The sequence below is a fragment of the Misgurnus anguillicaudatus genome, chromosome 23, assembly GCF_027580225.2.
Source record: "Misgurnus anguillicaudatus chromosome 23, ASM2758022v2, whole genome shotgun sequence".
In the NCBI taxonomy this organism is placed as follows: Eukaryota; Metazoa; Chordata; class Actinopteri; order Cypriniformes; family Cobitidae; genus Misgurnus; species Misgurnus anguillicaudatus.
The window spans coordinates 26,807,129-26,828,680 of NC_073359.2; the positions used below are offsets into that span (position 1 = coordinate 26,807,129).

General features: G+C 33.7%; 1 protein-coding gene across 1 annotated transcript in view; it reads right to left on the reverse strand.

Annotated features, from left to right (window-relative positions):
* LOC129452939 (uncharacterized) overlaps positions 1-21,552 on the reverse strand; it is a gene marked incomplete at its 3' end in the record, with an annotated part of 69,069 nt that overhangs the window by 33,184 nt on the left and 14,333 nt on the right. Inside the window, exons 10-14 of the mRNA XM_073862345.1 lie at positions 16,056-16,072; positions 15,857-15,968; positions 15,627-15,737; positions 11,758-11,798; positions 9,645-9,882 (exon numbers count right to left, since the gene is read on the reverse strand). Coding sequence (XP_073718446.1) covers positions 9,645-9,882; positions 11,758-11,798; positions 15,627-15,737; positions 15,857-15,968; positions 16,056-16,072 — 519 coding nt within the window. The remainder of the gene's footprint in view (positions 1-9,644; positions 9,883-11,757; positions 11,799-15,626; positions 15,738-15,856; positions 15,969-16,055; positions 16,073-21,552) is intronic.

The window sequence follows — 21,552 nt, forward strand, 5'->3', positions numbered from 1 at the left end:
TTGTCACCATTGTTGAGATTCATACTCCGATTCTTGATGTCTTTGTATCTACATTGTTCAGCGGGTAATGTTTTTGTGCACACTGTCAAAATCCTTTAGAATGTCAAACTGCTATGAGAGTTCTGGACCTTGAACTGTAGTAATTTATTATTAATAGAAAATGATGCTTCTGATGAGGGAGGATAAACTATATTAATAAATCTGTTCATTAAAAGATTATGTTTGGCATTTTGTTTTATTCAATCACACAGTAACCTTTTCTTTGCTATAACAATGTGTTTTAAACACACTAAGATATAGCAGTTAGAAAAAACTAACAAGCTAATAGTCAAGAGTCAAGTCCAACTAAAACAACCACTTATCACAATAATGGTGACTTTAAATGAAACAGACAACATCTAATCCTAAGTTAAGAAAATAACTCTACAAGTAAGATCTAAAATGCAATTTCAGTTTTCAAACAGAGATGGTGATAGAGAGGATAAAGTTACAGATTGCTGCTTTTAACTCTCTCCGGTGTTACTTTTTTAACACTCTGGGGAGTGGACCTATATAAACACTGAGCAGTGTTAATTTAACTCCCGGGATTTTGCAGTGTAGTATTGAAGTCCCCAGTTCGTCAAAAAATGACGCGAAAGGTATACCCTCCGCGTCAACATGTTGACGCATGGTCAAGTGTCGTCAAATATTGACGCCATGGGTGTGAGACCGTGTTAATATAGCTAATAGCAGACGTTTTTCTGTTCAACATTATGAAAATAAAACAATTTTAATATAGAAGTACAGTTATTTTGGTATTGGACATTTTTCATTACTTTATTATAGTTTGACTGAAAATATCCTTTAGTGAGACTATGGTAAATGTGTGGTTATATGCCCACATAGCAATGTTGTTCCGGCCCAGCTCCGGCCCACACAACCAGTTTTCCTCGGGCCACATACAACGAAGAATGACGGCCCTTCAATGGCCCAGTTCTGGATTACAGACAATAGCACATAACTGGCCCAGACCTGGGCCCGAACAGGCCCTACAAACAAGCCTACCATGGCCATTGCAGCCCTTACTTAGCCCCCAGGAAGTCCTCATACAGAAAAATCCCCAGAGTTAAATAAACACTGCTGGATGTATATATTGTCCCAATCTTACAGAGTGTTAAAAAGTAACACTGAAGCAGGATTAAAAGCTCTGTTATCCTCTCTCTCACCATCTCTGTCTGAAACCTAAAATTGCATTTCACATCTTACTTGTAGAGTCATTTTCTTACTTTAGGTTTAGATTTTGTTCCATTTAAAGTCACCCTTATTGTGATTAGTGTTTGTTTTAGTTGGACTTGACTCTTGACTCTTCCCTTATTTAGTTTTTTGACTGCTTCAACTCTGTGTTTTAAGACATGTTGTTTACAGCAGGGAAAAGACAATGGAGCAATTCTTTGATGGTGGTTAGCACTGTTAATAAAGTCTAAACATCATCAACTAGAAAACGTATGTATTAATTTAATGTTTGAATGCTTATCGGAAGCATCTTTCTCTGACAATAATGTGATACTACAGTATGAGATCCAGCTCTCTCATAGCAGTTTGTTATTCTGAAGAATTTTGAAACACTGACACAAAAAATTAACCAGTTTGTTATGTAGGCACACAAACATCAAGAATCAGAGTATGAATCACAACGATGGTGACAAAGAAAATAGTAAAAAGTTCATTATTTATCCATGCAGCAGTGCATGATGGGAGTCCTGGATGAGATTTGTAATTTGCTGATACCCAGCATGCATTGCAGCATGAAGTTGTTCATTTTATTGTCACCATCATTGTGATTCATACTCTGATTCTTGATGTTTGTGTGTCTACATAACAAACTGGTTAATTTTAAGTGTCAGTGTTTCAAAATTCTTCAGAATAGCAAACTGCTATGAGAGAACTGGATCTCATCCTGTAGTATCACTTTATTGTCAGAGAAAGATGCTTCTGATAAGTGTTCAAACATTAAATTAATACATACGTTTTCTAGTTGATAGTGTTTAGACTTTATTAACAGTGCTAACCACCATCAAATAATTTCTCCATTGTCTTTTCCCTGCTGCAAACAACATGTCCCAAAACACAGAGTCAAAGCAGCCAAAAAACCAAACAAGAGAAGAGTCAAGAGTCAAGTCCAACCAAAACAAACACTAATAATTCACTCACAATAAGGGTGACTTTAAATGGAACAAAATCTAAACCTAAAGTAAGAAAATGACTCTACAAGTAAGATGTAAAATGCAATTTTAGGTTTCAGACAGAGCTGGTGAGATAGAGGAGAAAAAAGATTTTAATTCTGCTTCAGTGTTACTTTTTAACACTCTGTAAGATTGGGACAATATATACATCCAGTAGTGTTTATTTAACTCTGGGGATTTTGCTGCATGAGGGCTTCCTGGGGGCTAAGTAAGGGCTGCAAGGGCCATGGTAGGCTTGTTTGTAGGCCCTGTTCTGGCCCAGGTCTGGGCCAGTTATGTGCTATTGTCTGTAATCCAGAACTGGGCCATGGAAGGGCCGTCATTCTTCGTTGTATGTGGCCCGAGGAAAACTGGTTGTGTGGGCCGGAGCTGGGCCGGAACAACATTGCTATGTGGGATGGTTATCCAACACAAACAATAGCAAAACTATGGTTAATTTTCTAAGAGATGAATTGTTCAAGCAAACCTACACTGAAAAAACGAACTTTTTGGTGTAGTAATATTTATTAGATTAACTCTCATAATTTCTACATAATAATATTAACATTTATTGAGAACTAGATTTTCCTAAGTAAAATGATGATAAATACACAATTAATTCATATAAAAAAATGAACTGTGTGGGAATAGTAAGTCTTATTAGATATTTTCTTGTATTATTTAAGTAAAATTTACTTACATTTATTTGCACATGTTGTAAGGAATACCCACAATTCTTTGCGCCTGAATATTTTTATTTTTTAAGCTTTATCACAGAATAAGAACTGATAAGAACTTTAACTACTTAAATATTTGTTAGCAAAATGTCATAAAGGTTTAAGCTCTTATATTATTGACGATGTTTTGTTGTAAATAATAATTTTGTAAAGTCACCGTTCAGGTGATCAGTGTTTCTTTACATGAACCCTGTTCAGAACATGGTATTGTAATTCTCTCCACAGTGCTGATAATGCATGTCAGAAACACAGTTTGTATGCGTTTCTGTTCCGAATCAAGTTTATTCAATGACTGACTTGTTGTCAGTCATGAATTTTGTGTTATAATGCCATTTATAACACTAAAAATAACTAGGTCCATAGGAATATGTTAAAGAAAATAACAAACAGAAAATACGATTTATTTAATATTATTAGGACAGTAATGCTTCAATTTTCAAAAAAACCCTCATAGACTATACCTAAACGATTAAAATAAATCTAACTTCTAAATAAAATAATTAAGTAACATTTAATTAATTATTTAACATATGTTTTATCGTGCAATTTTGAGTAAATTTTATTTGATTTTAGTAGGTAAGTTTTACTTATAAAAAAGCTGTAAATTTTACTTAAAAAAAGTTCGTGCAAATTGTTACGAGGATTTTTTTAAGTAAATTTTACAAGTTGTTTTTTTCAGTGCAGCTGATAGAGAGCGTCCTTTTCATATGTACCCCTCGTGGATTTCCTGACACAAGATTAAGACGGCAGCATGCACGGCGCAGATCGATTGGCACATGAGATCAATGTAACGCGAGATATAAGCTTTTGAATGGCTCTCTTGGAACTTTGATGTCATAGGTTGATTTGTCTGCGCAGTGCTGCATACAGTCAAATACATGTAAAGAATGCGCCCGTTTCGTGAAGTCCAGGCCAAATACAGAAGCCCCCACACTCGTTATATATTCATTTATTTAAAAAACACGACAATTTCTCTCAGGCGCAGGTTGCAAGCAGCCTTTCATGTCTATGTGTGCACGTGTGGGCGCGGCGCAGCGGCTCTTAATAAAAAAACGCACACTGCAAAATCCCTGGTGTTAAATTAACACCAGCTCGGTGTTTATATGGGTACCACCAGCAGGGTGTTAAAAGTAACACCGAAGCAGTGTTAGAGTTAATTAGATAATTAAGCAATCATTTGAGTGATTATTTCATTATTGAAGACACCTGGTGATAATGAGCAGAAATACAACTACAACTTCCAGTCACTGCCTTAGATCAAATCAACTGAAAAGACATCTCACTTATTACAAACCAGACTGACTTTTGTCTACTTTGAAATTGTTTGGTCACCATTATGGTGATCTGTGGTTCCTTTAGTTGGACAGTTTGACTCTTGTTTTCCTTTTGATGTCTCTGCAACAGTGTTCACCGAACACATCACCTGCTGTAAAGGTTGTCAAAGCAAAGTTTATAAAGTTTTTATAACAGAGATTGTAGATTGATGTAAATTGTTTAAACAGCCAAAAAATTCAGTATCCATGGAAAACAAAATGTCGATCAAATATATATTCTCTATTGGTTTTAACTTACAGAGCTTTTCAAATTTTATTGTTAACAATACTTGCCGGAAAGTTTATATTGTGTCTCATGTGCAGATATCATGAATCACCCCATTAATCGCAACAAGGGTGACATAATTTATGTTGCAATGCATGATGGGAGTCATGAGTTTTATACTATGGTGGATCCCAGCATTCTTTGCAACATTATGTTTGTCACCATGATTCCGATTAGTGGGGTGATTCATGATATCTGCACGTGAGGCGAAAAAGTATTTCCGGCAAGTATTTAACAATACAATTGGAAAAGCTTGATCTGAGGAAAGCTATGTTACTGAAGTCCAAAAGAGAATATATATTTGACCAACATCTAATTTTCTATGAACACTGAATTTTTTGACTGTGTAAACAACTTACTTAAATCTATAATCACTGTTATAAAAACTATATAAACTTTGCTTTAACAACCTTTACAACAAATAATGTGTTCAGTAAACACTGATGCAAAGACCTCAAAAGGAAAATAAGAGTCAACCCACCCAATTAAAGGCACCACAGATCACCATAATGGTGACCAAACAATTTCAAAGTAGACAAAAGTCAGTCTGGTTTGTAATAAGAGAGATGTCTTTTCAGTTGATTTTATCTAAGGCAGTGACTGGAAGTTGTAGATGTAGTTCTGCTCATTATCATCAGGTGTCTTCAATAATCAAATAAGCACTCAAATGATCGCTTAATTATCTAATTAACTCTAACACTGCTTCGGTGTTACTTTTAACACCCTGCTGGTGGTACCCATATAAACACCAAGCCGGTGTTAAAGGGGTCATATGATGAAAATGTTGGCATTGCCACTTTGTAGGTGTGAGCAAAAACAGGTCATTGAAATTTGGCTTTCATTATGATGTCATAAGGATATCTTATTAGAATAATACCGCCTCCTTAATCTGAACTCTGAAAGAGAGAGAAAAGAAGGACTTGACAGCACAATTGAGTTTGAATTACAACAAACCACCATCATTGTGATCAGTGTTTGCACTTTATCCGCTCATTTGCATTTTAAAAAACACACCCAAAACGACACATTTTTGGACTTGACAGCACAATAGAGTTTCAATTACAATAAACCACCATCATTGTGATCAGTGTTTGCACTTCATCCGCTCATTTGCATTTTAAAAAACACACCCAAAACGACACATTTTTGCTCAAACCTACAAAGTGGCAATGCTAACATTTTCATCATATGACCCCTTTAATTTAACACCGGGGATTTTGCTGTGCACCTAAATCTCGAAAAAGCGAACAGTTTTCATACAAATATGTTATATAAGAAATACAAATATAATATACTCACTGTGAAAGTTCTAGTGACCTTGCCATTTCCTCACTAAATGAAGCGTTAGCTTGGTGCGTTACACTGAGGAGAAAACATCATATGCTTTTGTTTGTATGCTGTAATTATTCAGATTTTCACTCTAGAAAATGACTTTAAAAATACTTAAAATGACTTAAATGTAAATATTTAAGTACTTACTATAACTTTATTGTAGAAAATGTCGATCATCAACTCCCACGCACCCACACTGAAGCCAATTAAATTCAGGTGCATTCCCATATGCTTTTCTGGCTGAACTATGTTCAGTCAACTCAGATTTTTCATTTGACACGATAAATTGGCTGAGCAGAGTTTAATATGTTCTGTGAATACACATTTTTGTTTTAAGCCAATTCTTTGTGTTTTAATTTCCACAATGCATATTTTTGTTTGGGGAGAATTTTTTGAAAGCAATATGTTGAGTCAATACTTAACTTTCAGTTTCCACAATTTTTCAAAATATAATTTTTTTACAGTGAACATTGAATTAATTCAGACTCAAATTAAGTTATTAGTAACACTTACAATAAGGTTGTATTTGTCAAATATGAACTAACACTGAAGTGTACAGTTTTTAGCATTTAATTAATCTTTATATTGCCATGTCAATATAATAATTTAGGTTAGTTCATATTGTGCATTAACTAATGGTAACAGTTACAAGATATTTATAAATGTATTATAAACTATGACATCAAGATTTTAGATGTATAAATGTTGTAGAAGTATATTGTTTATTGTTCATGTTATTTAATGCATTAACTAATGTTAACAAATACAACCTTATTGTAAAATGATTTTACTTGAGATTCACGTTACATATAAAAATGGCAGATGATAAAAGATTTAAACCAAATAAACATTTTATGTCTAACAATTTATTTCTTTTTATAGTTTTTAATTCAGTCTCATTTCATTAAGTTATTAACCCGTGAAAACAGACGTCACCTGGATAAAAAAATGATAGAAATATAAAGTCTGTTTAAATATACTTTATACATTTATGAAAATAAAAATGTATTTCTTTACTCACCATTCAGCACAAACATGAACAAAAGAGAGAAAATCATCCTGATAAACATTTATTTTGTTTCATTAAACTTTTACTTCTGAATGAAATTAATCTAAAGTGAATTACAGATTAAACTCTTATTTCTGTTCAGTTCACTTTGATCTTTCACACATTTGTGTTCTCGTCATAAAGTTCAGTTGTGGACATGAGTGGAAACTGCACATCTACAGATACACAAACCCACAGCTACACAAACACACTGGTTTAACTGTTTAACTAACCAGCAGAATAAACCACAAACATTCAGCTCATAGTCTCAATTCACTTTAACCTCAATAACAACACAACAGCAAAACTTTGACTCTTTTGATGTTAAAAATTTCAAGAACAGTTTTCTCACACTCACTTTATTTTAAAGCATTTAAATATATACATTATAAGTGTACATCACATTGCAAAACTGCTAAAATACACAACAAGAATTATAAAATTGTACTCTGCACAAAATGACTGCTTGCTTGTTTCTATGTAATATTAAAATAAAAGATTTATTATAATTATAACTATTATAAGCATTTACTGTTCAAGCACCAATTAGATTGATCTGAATTTAATGTTGTAATGTCACAGTTGTTTACTGTAATTCAAAGATAAACATAAATCTGTTGAAGTGTTGTAAAATGTCATGTGAAATTTTTCATAATTTCATAATAAATGTTTCACTGCCGTCTGTAGATGATCTCTGTGTATTCTGACAAACTTTTCTCATCTACAAACACAAACACATGTATATCAATGTGAGGACATTTACAGTCTGTATTTAACATCACATATACTCACATGAACTGATCAACAAATCACACAAGTTTACCTTTACACCATTTATTATTTTTATATTATAGCTTAGATAACATAATGAGCTTATTTTGTTATCTTGTATTATATGAATCTGAAGTTTTGGTTTAAAAAAAATCAAACTTTGGTGATTCATTTTTTTAATGCACTTTCCACTACATTCACTGCATAAATCATTCTTGCCTTGTTTATCTTGTTGAGATTTTCTGCAGTAAAAGTGAATCACACATGAAGACACGAACACCAGCAGCACAACAGATATTATCAACACTGTTATGAACTCAGAGAGACTTCTGTAATACACATAAAGAAAATAATCATTAGTGTAAATGTGTCCTGACAACCTGACTTCACTTCACACAGACACTGAACAACACACATGTTAAAAAATATCTGCTGAAGTTGAATTATGAAAATGTTGCAGTAAATTAAACACCTGATTCCTCTAAACACATCTGACAGAGTTGATTGATGTTGAGATGTTGAGTTTGGTTTGCGATGGGATTGTTCACCACACATCTGTATGTGTTTGTATCCTGATATTCAACCTCCAGAGGTAGAGAGAGTCTGATGTTGAGATCAGACACACTGATGTTTCCTTTGTACCAGGACAGACTCACATCTCTCACATCTTTCACATTCAACACTGAACACAACAACACACATTTTGAGCTTGATGATCTTTCTGATGATGTTGAACAGTCTGAAGAGTCACTGATATGAGTGATGACAGGAATCGGCAAATGACCTGACAGTAAGAAAAAGCACAAGTAGTAAAAAGGTGTATATTATCAGGTCAATAAGATATTGATGAAGGAGATTTGGCAGAAGAACCTCTAAGTTTTTCACTTTGTAAATTAATAAGCCATTTAGTTTGAAATCACAAAACAGTATATGCAGGAAATAATATTTGTTACCTTTACTCTTATTTTAGTATTCTGTCCTACGAGTAAGCAATAAGGTACGAGAGGCTGTGCGGTATTGTGAATAAGTAACGGCTGAAGGGCCCTTCAGCCGTTACTTATTCACGATACAGCACTTGCCTCGAGTACCTTATTGCTTTTATAAAACAGTTACGTAAGGAATAATTGACGACGGGCCATTGAATTATAAGAAAATAATGCACACCAAGGTGGTAATGCGGCACGACGCGAAGCGGAGTGCCGTTACACCGCAGGTGTGCATTATTTTCAAATAATTCAAAGGACCGGAGTCAATTATTCCGCTTATACCACGGTTACCACAAACATTGCTCTGGTGCCTATTTTTAAGACATTTGAAAAATTAGGTGTGCGGTTTACAGAAAAATAATCAACACCCATAGAACATTTCTCAGCCAATCAGAATGCAGCATTCAACAGACCCCTGGTATAACACACAATATTAAAGTAAAAAAAAATAGTGCAACTTTCATGAAGTTAAATCAATAAAAGCATTCCTTCCGCTAGAAAAAAATAGTCCAACATGAAAGCTCAAATAAAAACAACAAACTGTTCTCAGACTTTGTCTCATTATATGTTTATGTGTTGCTAAGGGTGTTGCTAAGGGCGCAGTGAAATTAAATAGAACCGTTGGGTTAAGCGATCACAGTAGTGTTTTATCGTGAATAAAGCACACCTATTGACCAATCAGAATCAAGGATTGGAACTAACCGTTTTATAATTGATGATAACAGTTACTTGATGAAAATGAGATTGATACAGTCAGTTAAATAAAGAGTGTTTTATTATTAATTTATGTTTTGTTTTTATCCTACGTGTGTGACAATATTTTCTTTAAAGAGAATGCACTTAAAAGTATGTTCATTTTCATCAGGTAATATGTAATGTTGAGTAAAAAAATTGTCAAAATGATTTTACAGTATATCTGTCATAAACAGTCTAAATTAAAAGCAAAGGCAGTGTTTGTGAATAAACTCACCATAGAAAGTAACATTAAATCTCTTGTATGAAGTTCCTCTGTTACTGATGATCTGTAGTTTATAAAGTCCAGTGTGTGTGATTGTGATGTTTGTGATGGTGAGAGATCCAGTCTGATTGTCCAGCTTCAGTCTGTCTCTGAATATCTCATTACTGTCATACATATCAATGCTTTTCTTATAGATTTCAGCTATAAGAGTCCCTTTAGGTCCAAAGATCTGCAGTATGTGATCATCTCTCTGTATTTGAGTAATATCAGTGTGTAGAGTAACAGAATCTCCATTCATCACTGACACTGACTTCACTTCATCTCCATCAACACCTGAAACACAAAATTCTAGTTAATTATTCCAGACTGAAACTAAATTATTTCATTTTAGACTTTATTTCAAAATACAAGAAAAAGACAAATGAGTAAAGATTCAAACTTAATAAATATTTTTTATATACAATCAAAATCTTTAACCTAACTGTGAGCTGTAAAACTCAATCCTGAAATCTCATTTTACAAAGTCTGTTTTAATTCACAGTACACTTTTACTAATAAAAATTATTTCTTTACTCACCATTCAGCACGAAAAGTAACAGAAGAGAGAAAATCATCCTGATAAACATTTATTGTGCTTCATTACAATACTTTCATTTCTATCAGATTCACTCTGATCTTTCACACGCTTGTGTTCTCAGTTCTGAACAGACATGAGATGAAACCACATCTTACACACACACACACACACACACACACACACACACACACACACACACACACACACACACACACACACACACACACACACACACACACACACACACTTTTAAACAAACATAGTCACACAGCCTCATGTAAGCAGAATAAACCACAAAGCACTTTTAAACGTCAAAACTGTTTTAATAAATGTCAACGTTGCCATGAAGTATTGTGTATGCACGCTTAATAAATGAGGCTCCTGACCTCAGATCAGAAGATTTTCAACATCATAAACAGTGAATGATCTTGATACAGACCTCATTCTTACTACTGCTTATATTTTATCTTAATGTTTTCAAAACTGTATTTCTAAATAATGACATATACGTACATTTCTTAAGTTTTGCCTTTTCAACTTTATTTTGAATTTCTGTTTGTCACAAATTACACAACAACACATAAAAGCACTGAAACCCCTTTAGGTGTCCATAAACAGATATAACTATCGCCCTCTGGTGTCCTCTGATGTCTATGATCTCAGTTCATAAATCACTACAGCCACAGCAGCCACGCCCACCACAGCAGATTGTCCAGATTCAGTCTGTCTTCAAATATCTCATTATATTCAAACATATGAATAATTTTCATATAGATTCGAGCTATAAGAGTCACTTTAGGTCCAAAAACCCAAACCATTTGCTGATCTGTCTGTATTTCATTAATATCAGTGTGTAGAGTAACAGAATCTCCCTCCATCACTGACACTGACTTCACTTCATCACCAAACACACCTAAAACAATACATTGTAAGAATAATAACTGATATATTTGAATGACACAAATCAAAGCAAAAAAAAAAAAAAAACACATTTATGTTAAATTTAAAGGGGACATATTATGAGATTTTTTTTTAAGATGTAAACTAAGTCTTAAACTAGGTCTGAGCAAAAGTGTGCCGTTTTGGGTGTGTCCTTTAAAATGCAAATGAGCGGATGAAGTGCAAACACTGATCACAATGATGGTGGTTTGTTGCAATTGAAACTCTGAAATATTTTATCTCTCTTTCTCTCCATACTAAATTGTTGTGCTGTGGTTGTATAGTGCAGATAAAGGGGGCGGTATTACCTTATTCTGACATCACAATAAGGGCCAAATTACAATGACCTATGTTTTCACATGCTTGCAGAAAATGGTTTACCAAAACTAAGTTATTGGGTTGATCTTTTTAACATTTTCTAGGTTGATAGAAGCACTGAGGACACAATTATAGCACTTAAACATGGAAAAAGTCAGATTTTCATAATATGTCCCCTTTAAAGATTTGAGCTATACGAGTTTCCTGAGGTCCAAACATCCACACTATCCGATCATCTCTCTGTATTTGAATAATATCAGTGTGTAGAGTAACAGAATCTCCCTCCATCACTGACACTGACTTCACTCCATCTCCATCAACAACAAACACACCTGAAACATAAAAAACATAAAAATTGATTTAAATAATGAATTAATTTAGATTCATATTACATTATTTGTAACACTTAGTATATATTTGTTAATGTTAGTTAATGCCAAGAATAGTTCATGTTAGTTCACTATGCATTAAATAATGTTAACAGTTACAACATTGGATATTTTGTAAATGTATTAGTAAATTATGAAATAAACATGAATTCATGTTAGCTAATGCATTAACTAATGTTAACAGTTACAAGATATTTATAAATGCATGAAATCAAGATTTTAGATTAATAAATGTTGTAGAAGTATTATTTATTGTTCATGTTATTTAATGCATTAACTTATTATATGCTTATAACCTTATTATAACAATATTTTACTTAAAATTTTCATCATATGTGATATAAAAAATGACAGATGATAAGCGATTTAAAGCAAATAAACATTTTATATCTAACAATCAAAATCTTATCTTATCTTAAAGATTTTAAATTCAGTCTCATTTCAGATTTTCACCACTGAAATCACCTGGATTAAATAATGATATAAATATAAAGTCTGTTTAAATATACATCATTTATACATTTATGAAAACAATTTCTTTACTCACCATTCAGCAGGAACATGAACAGAAGAGAGAAAATCATCCTGATAAACATTTATTGTGTTTCATTAAACTTTTACTTCTGAATGAAGTGAATAACAGATTAAACTCGTATTTCTGTTCAGTTCACTTTGATCTTTCACACATTTGTGTTCTCGTGATAAAGTTCAGTTGTGGACATGAGTGGAAACTGCACATCTACAGATACACATACCCACATCTACACAAACACTCTGGTTTAACTGTTTAACTAACCAGCTGAATAAACCACAAACATTCAGCTCAGAGACTCAATTCACTGTGACCTCAAAAACAACACAACAACTGTGTGTGTCGTCTTTATTAACAAACAGTTTTTCCACATTTTCTTTATTTCAACAACATTTTAATAAAAACATCACACACTCTAAAAAAAATCCGTAAAAAAACGGACAAAGTACTGTGTAAATATGAAGGAATTTTCCGTATTTATGTTTTACAGGCATTTATCCGTTTTTTTAATAACATGTTGCATTATGGGTACAATAACTCATTGTTTTGCCTCTCTATCACCATCTCTTTTTGAAACCTAAAATTACAACTTGCTTGCAGAGTTATTGTCTAACATGGATGATGTTTAACTTCTAACCAAATGCTGTCAGAAAAAGATACAAGTGTTAAACTATTCCAGCATCGACACATGTGATTTAGTAGACAAATCTTCTTTCTGATGTGATGTGTGAGTCAAATGGATATTTACCACAACATTTATCACATTAATTTTTTGTGGTTTAAAAATTAAACAGTTTGTGTTTGTTGTAGATTCATTTGAAGTCACCGCTATGGTGATTAGTGTTCCTTTAGTTAGGCTTTTGTCCCTTGACCTTCCAAATCTGACTCTGCTCTTTTAACATTACAATGATGTTTTTGCTTGTAGCAATTACAACTTGTTTAATGCTTAGTAAGGGAGAGTGTCTATTATATCATCTGAGCTTTTTTATGTTATGCTGCTTGGCATTTATATATGAAGTGATAAAATAAGAATAAAAAACCTCTAGTGTGTAAGAGTGACACACTATGCTGATCTAATAAGACACTGTATTGAATAACATTGAGGTAATGTATCAGTTGTACAGTTTGCTTTACAGAGACATCAACATTTTGGATACAAATCTCAACAATGGTGAGAGTAAATGTTAAGAAAGAGTTTTCTACAATCCTGGTACCCAGCATGCATTGCGGCATAAAGCTTTGTTGTTGATTGTCACCATTGTTGCGTTTCATAGGCAGATTGAAGTGTCCCTAAAGCCTACGGACAATGTTCCGTAAATCTACGGAAAGTGTTCTATAAATCTACAGAATGTTCCATTTTTGAATAAACGGAAATGTCTGTGAAATAACGGAAAATGTACCGGTAATTTTCTGCCAGGACATTATCCGTTCTTTTACGGATTAGTTTTTTAGAGTGTAGTATCCTTGGATTTTACAGCATTTAACTCTTATTTTACAGTAAAATCTTGCAATCTAAAACCTGCTGTTATATCACAAAAAGGTCTGTAATATCACAGCAACACAAAAAAAATAAGGATTTCACAGCATTAAACTGTATTATTACAGTGAAATATTGTATTGAAATATGCTCTGGGGAGTCACATGTCATAACCGAACTGTTTTGAACCATAGACTGTATAAAACCATGGACATAGTCTGACTTATTAAAATAAATATGGAATCAGAAAAATATAAATTTATTTTAAAAAATATGGCACGTTGATGTAGATGAACCCAGCTAATAGAAAAAAGTTCTAAGAACGTTCCCTGAAAGCTCCCAAGGTTCCCAAAAACGTTTTGCCAACGTAAAAAGTGTCCAGTTTTCTTGACGTTCTAAGAACATTTTTGTGTTGTCTGAACGTTAGAGGAATGTTACATTTTACCATTTTAAACGTTATGACAATGTCATGTTTTAATGTTCACACAATGTTTAAAACCACAACTGTTTATTATATTGACTTGTTTGATTGTTATGTAAATGATAGAGAAACATTGCATTTTATTATTTTATAAAACATTACAGTATTTCTGAATGTGTAGAAAACACAATTCACTTATTAGGTTTAGATGTTGATGTTTTGTTTCATTTATAGTCACCATTATTGTGATTATTGTTTGTTTTAGTTTGACTCTTGACCCTTGACTCTTTGCTTGCTAGTTTTTTCCCTGGTTGTGTTAACTTTGTGTTAATACACCACATTTGTTATGAACATGTAAAGTTAACATTGTAATTCTGAGGTGGTTGGTACATAATGGTAAAGATTATCACCTAATTAATTTACTAATCAAAAGTTTATTTTCTGTCAATAATGTAAATGAGATCCAGCACTTTCACAGCAGTTTGTCATTAAGGAGTTTTAGAAACTTTGGACAAAAAATATCCACTGTATAACTGGGACCCACAAACATCAAGAATCAGACTATGAATCTCAACCATGGTGACAATAAAATGGTAAAATTTGCCTTGTTGTAATGATGTACAGCAAAAGATTGTAATTCCCCAGTAATGTATTGTAATATCACAGTAATTGCTTTGCCATTGAAGCTGTGAAGTTACAGTATACAGTTGTGCTTTTACATCAATGCATTGTAATATCACAGATATAACATTACAGTAAATTGCTGTGAGTATATTTCACAGTATATTGCTGTAATCCTTGCTGTGAAAGTCATGCAAAATGTATCCAATTATTTATTGTGAATTTACAACGAAAAAATTTGCAGTGTACATTTTATAAAACTATTATTATTATTTTCTGTTTTAAGTAGATTGATCAACTGACTGCCTTCATTTATAATCACATCTGCTGTTTTGATTCATCTCTGCTGAATTTGATATATGGTGATATGATTTCTGTTAAACTTTTTAGAGATCTGCTGTGATATTTCATATGAAATCATAATTCACAATGTGAAGTGTACAGATGTGATGTTTCACTGAAGTCTGATCTGAAGTCTATAGATAATCTCTGTGTATTCTGACAAATCTTTCTCATCTACAAACACAAACACATCAATGTGAGGACATTTACAGTCTGTATGTATTATATCAGTTCAACTTTGAACTGATCATATTTTTATTATATTTAATACAGCAACTCTAAATTCTCTGAAATGTGCACTTTTTTTGGTAATAATTTTTTGGCAAACAGCAGTATAAACATTGTTGTTCAACATTATCATGTGTAGTTTTTACTTGCCTTCTTGTTTAGTTTGTTGATACTTTCTGCAGTAACAGTGAATCACACGTGAAGACACAAACACCAGCAGCACACCAGATAATAATATCAACACTATTAAAGCCGTGACACCTGTATTACACATATAGAAAATAATTATTAGTGTAAATGTGTCCGAAAAAACCTGACGTCACACAGACACTGTGAAAGACATGCATGATGTTAGAAATATTGCAGTAAATTAAACACACCTGATTCCTCTAAACACATCTGACAGAGATGATTGATGTTGAGATGTTGAGTTTGGTTTGTGATGGGATTGCTCACCACACAGCTGTATGTGTTTTTATCCTGATAATCCACCTCCAGAGGTAGAGAGAGTCTGATGTTGAGATCAGACACACTGATGCTGGACAATAAACTGTTTCCTTTATACCAGGACAGACTCACATCTCTCACATTCTTCACTGAACACAATAAGACACATTTTGAGCTTGATGATGATTCTGAAGATGAACATTGTGATGAGTTTCTGATGACAGGAATCGGGAGAGGAGCTGGAAGTATAAATATATTTTATTAATTTTGCAAATAATATATACATATATTTTTTCTATATGCTTACAGGTGTTTAGTGTCATTCTTCATGAAATGCTTTTGCTATAGAAAAATCTAGACCTCTCATACTGTAAATCTCTCAATTTATAAAGAAGTGTTGAATATGTATACTCTTACAAATATTAAAATAACTGGTAGTAACTTGTTATTTACTCTGTTACATTTACTTTAACTTGCATACATTTTTTTTATAAATCTCTACCTTCTCTAATGAATTTGTGCACAGTGTGATGTTTTCCTATCGTTACTTTAATAAATTACCAACTGTATCGTTTTTTTTTTTTTTTTTTGCGGCTTCTGTCTCTACACTGCAAAATCCCGGGAGTTAAATTAACACTGCTCAGTGTTTATATAGGTCCACTCCCCAGAGTGTTAAAAAAGTAACACCGGAGAGAGTTAAAAGCTACAATCTGTGACTTTTTTCTCTCTATCACCATCTCTGTTTGAAAACTGAAATTGCATTTTAGATCTTACTTGTAGAGTTATTTTCTTAACCTAGGATTAGATGTTGGCTGTTTCATTTAAAGTCACCATGATTGTGATCAGTGGTTGTTTTAATTGGACTCTTGAGTCTTAGTCTTATCTTTTTAGCTTTTTTTGGCTGTTATAATTGCATGTGTTTAAAACATGTTTTTTATGTGGCCAAAGAGGATGCACTAGTGCATTTCTATGATTATAATGGTTGTTAGGATATACTTTCAAATAACACTCTTAAAAATAATTAATTTAGTGACTTCTTACTAGAAGTATTTATTTCTGTCAATAATATGATACTGCAGTATGAGATCCAGACATCACATAGCAGTTTTTCATTCTGAACCATTTTTAAAAACGGACACTTACAGATTAACTGCTTTACAACGTAGACACTTAAACACCAAGAACCAAAGCACGAATCACAACGATGGCGACAATAAAATGAAAAGCTTCATGCTGCAATGCATGCTGGGTATTAACACATTACAAATCTCATCCAGGACTCCCAGAATGCACTGGGGCATGAATAAATAATGAACTTCTTTAACATTTTCTTTGTCACCATTGTTGAGATTCATACTCTGATTCTTGATGTCTTTGTATCTAAATTGTTCAGCGGTTAATGTTTTTGTGCACACTATCAAAGTCTTTTAGAATGCCAAACTGCTATGAGAGTTCTGGACCTTGAACTGTAGTAATTTATTATTAATAGAAAATGATGCTTCTGATGAGGGGGAAAACTATATTAATAAATCTGTTCATTAAATGAGTATGTTTGACATTTTGTTTTAATCATCAATATTCAATCAAACAGTAACCTTTTCTTTGCTATAACAATGTGTTTTAAACACACTAAGATATAGCAGTTAGAAAAAACTAACAAGCTAATAGTCAAGAGTCAAGTCCTACTAAAACAACCACTGATCACAAAAATGGTGACTTTAAATGAAACAGCCAACATCTAATCCTAAGATAAGAAAATAACTCTACAAGTAAGATGTAAAATGCAATTTTAGGTTTCAAACAGAGATGGTGATAGAGAGAATAAAGTCACAGATTGTAGCTTTTAACTCTCTCCGGTGTTACTTTTTTAACACTCTGGAGAGTGGACCTATATAAACACTGAGCAGTGTTAATTTAACTCCCAGGATTTTGCAGTGTACTGGGGCTTTTGCAAATGAAGGACAGCTGTGCAGCAGTGGCGGAACTAGAATTTTTTTAATGGGGGGGCCAGGGGGTGGCCAAAGCTACTTTAGGGGGTCCATAGTCCATAAAAGAAAATGACGTGTAACCATGTGTCAAGAAAGCATAAATTCCATCTTTTGATCGCATTAGATGTAAACATAATAAGGGTGAATTTTAAATCTTTCTACTGTATTTTTTATACATTTAATGACTGTCTGTTAAAGGGATTTGCCCAAAAATGAAAATTCTGTCATCATTTACTCACCCTTATGTTGTTTTAAAACTTGTATTTTATTTTAATATGTTGTTTTAAAACTTGTATTTTATTTTAATAAACACAAAAGAAGATACACTGCAAAATCCCCGGTGTTAAATTAACACCGGCTCGGTGTTTATATGGGTACCACCAGCAGGGTGTTAAAAGTAACACCGAAGCAGTGTTAGAGTTAATTAGATACTTTAGCAATCATTTGAGTGATTATTTGATTATTGAAGACACCTGATGATAATGAGCAGAAATACAACTACAACTTCCAGTCACTGCCTTATGCCGAGTTCAGACTGTATGATTTTCAAACTAGTCGGGTCACCCGTGGATTCACACTGCGTGATTATCTGGGGAAGGGTTCAGTCGCTGCTGTTTCAGACTGCATGATGGATTGGCGACAAGGGTTTTCATACTGCATGACTTTACCGTAAGAAGAATCGCCGATAACTTTTTCCCGGTCCGCAAACTACGTCTCACAACCAAACGCACGCGAGAAGTGACGCGAAGGAAACAACGCGAGGTCACGCGTGCAAGACCGGAGTTCTCACGTGAGACTGGGATTATTATTAAAAATGGTCACCCGCAAAAAGTTTAACATACAAATTGCATGTGCGCTCATTTGCAGCAGAAAGAAGAAATAAAAATTATGAAGAAGGAAATGTTTTGAGAGACTCCTCCCCAAACTTCCAGCTGTCCTGTATTTGCTCTCTCATTGGATGTAGGTCATCGCCGATGTTATTGTCAGTCAAAACACATTTCACACGGCATGATTTGGAATCGCCGACCGGTCCAGATATTTAGCATGCCAAATATCTCACGGGTGTCGGCGACTCGTCGGCGATCCTCTCAGAACGCGTCTTTTATAATTCACACTGTGTGATTGTCACTCGCGTGCACGAGCATCGATTTGCCCGTGATTTCGGGCATTTGTCGGCGATATCTCAAAACCTGTCGCCGAGTAAAAATCAGGGCTAAAATCGTGCAGTCTGAACTCGGCATTAGATAAAATCAACTGAAAAGACATCTCTCTTATTACAAACCAGACTGACTTTTGTCTACTTTGAAATTGTTTGGTCACCATTATGGTGATCAGTGGTTCCTTTAGTTGGGCAGTTTGACTCTTGTTTTCCTTTTGATGTCTTAACAACAGTGTTTACTGAACACATTATTTGTTGTAAAGGTTGTTGAAGCAAAGTTTATAAAGTTTTTATAACAGAGATTGTAGATTGAAGTAAATTGTTTACACAGTCAAAACAATTCAGTATTCATGGAAAATAAAATGTTGACCAAATATATATTCTCTATTGGTTTTAACTTACAGAGCTTTTCAAATTTTATTGTTAACAATACTTGCCTTAAAGTTTATATTGTGCCTCATGTGCAGATATCATGAATCACCCCATTAATCGCAACAAGGGTGACATAATTTATGTTGCAATGCATGATGGGAGTCATGAGTTTTATACTATGGTGGATCCCAGCATACTTTGCAACATTATGTTTGTCACCATGATTCCGATTAGTGGGGTGATTCATGATATCTGCACGTGAGGCAAAAAAATATTTCCAGCAAGTATTTAACAATAAAATTTGAGAAGCTTGATCCGAGGAAAGCTATGTTACAGAAGTCCATTAGAGAATATATATTTGATCAACATCTAATTTTCTATGAACACTGAATTTTTTGACTGTGTAAACAACTTACTTAAATCTATAATCACTGTTATAAAAACTATATAAACTTCGCTTTAACAACCTTTACAACAAATAATGTGTTCAGTAAACACTGTTGCAAAGACCTCGAAGACAGAAACAAGAGTCAACCCACCCAACCAAAGGAACCACCGATCACCACAATGGCGACCAAACAACTTAAAAGTAGACAAATGTCAGTCTGGTTCGTAACAAGAGAGATGTCTTTTCAGTTGATCCCATCCAAGGCAGCGACTGGAAGTTGTAGTTGTAGTTCGGCTCATTATCATCAGGTGTCTTCAATAATCAAATAATCACTGAAATGATTGCTTAATTATCTAATTAACTCTAACACTGCTTCGGTGTTACTTTTAACACCCTGCTGGTGGTACCCATATAAACACCAGGCCGGTGTTAATTTAACACCGGGGATTTTGCAGTGTATTTTGATAAATTATGGTAAGCACACAATTAATGGTATATCCATTGAATTCCATCATGTTGTTTTTATTCCTACTATGGAAGTCAATGGTTACAGCTGTGTGCATACCATCATTTATCAAAGTATCTTCTTTTGTGTTCATCAGAAAAAAGTTATACGTACAGGTTTAGAACAACATAAGGATGTAAAAATTATGACAGAATTTTCATTTTGTGAACTATCCCTTTAATGAAGCAAAAGATCAGGAAATCTAAACTCCATGATAAACCTTAAACTTACTTTAAATAGCAGAGCTTAACACAAAGGATGTTTGGATTAATCTTTATTTACGAAGATACAGAAGATGCAAAAGTTTTCTTTTTTCTTTTGATATTTAATTAACTTTAATGACAGAGAGACTTCAACATGCTAAGCGTTATGCAATAAAATATTTATTTGTTTAATACGTACAGTAACCAAATGTTTAGTATGAAAATCACCAAGACAGCTATTTTAACATATGAGCATTTGTCCGTTTAAGCCAAAAAGACGCGAACAGTCGTTTAAGCTCTGGCTGTGCACGAGCACGGCTATGCGCGTCGCACTTTCAAGTTCAATGTGGCACTGACAATCCAGTCGAATTAACAATCATACATTAGCCTATAAAGATCACGTCAAGAATGAAAACACGGTTCTGGGTTTTGTTGTAAAAAAAATTGGCAATCTTAGACTTTATTCAGTCCACAAGAAAATTACCACACTTCCAGCATATACGGTGATATCATGTAGTATTAGCAATGTACGACTTCACTTACATCATTTTAAAGAGATTCCAAGCATTATGTAGACATGACATTTATCTTCTGATGATATGAAAAGTATTCGTTACAGTAATTTTTCTGACGCGTTTTTGAAAAGACGTCACTGATGGAGAGATAACAGAACGCGCATTATGTATTTCTTAATTTTGTGAAAAGCACAACATTCAGTTTTTATAGACACACAAAAAATGACACTTTAACGTTTTAAATGATGTATAAATCATATCTGTATGTCCAAAATCAGCAGAGTAATCCAAGTCTCTTTGCGCATTGATTGAAAAATAAAGAGTTTGCGCCGCGACCGCAGGGAGGGTTAATATTCATAATGTTTGTTTTTAACAATGTGCTGCGCTGCCGCACGTCGAAAATAAAGAAAATGAAAGTAGCGCATTAAATTTGGGGTGGCACACGGGGTGGCCAGTGACATGTCAAGGGTGTCCAGTGCCACCCTGGACACCCCTCTGG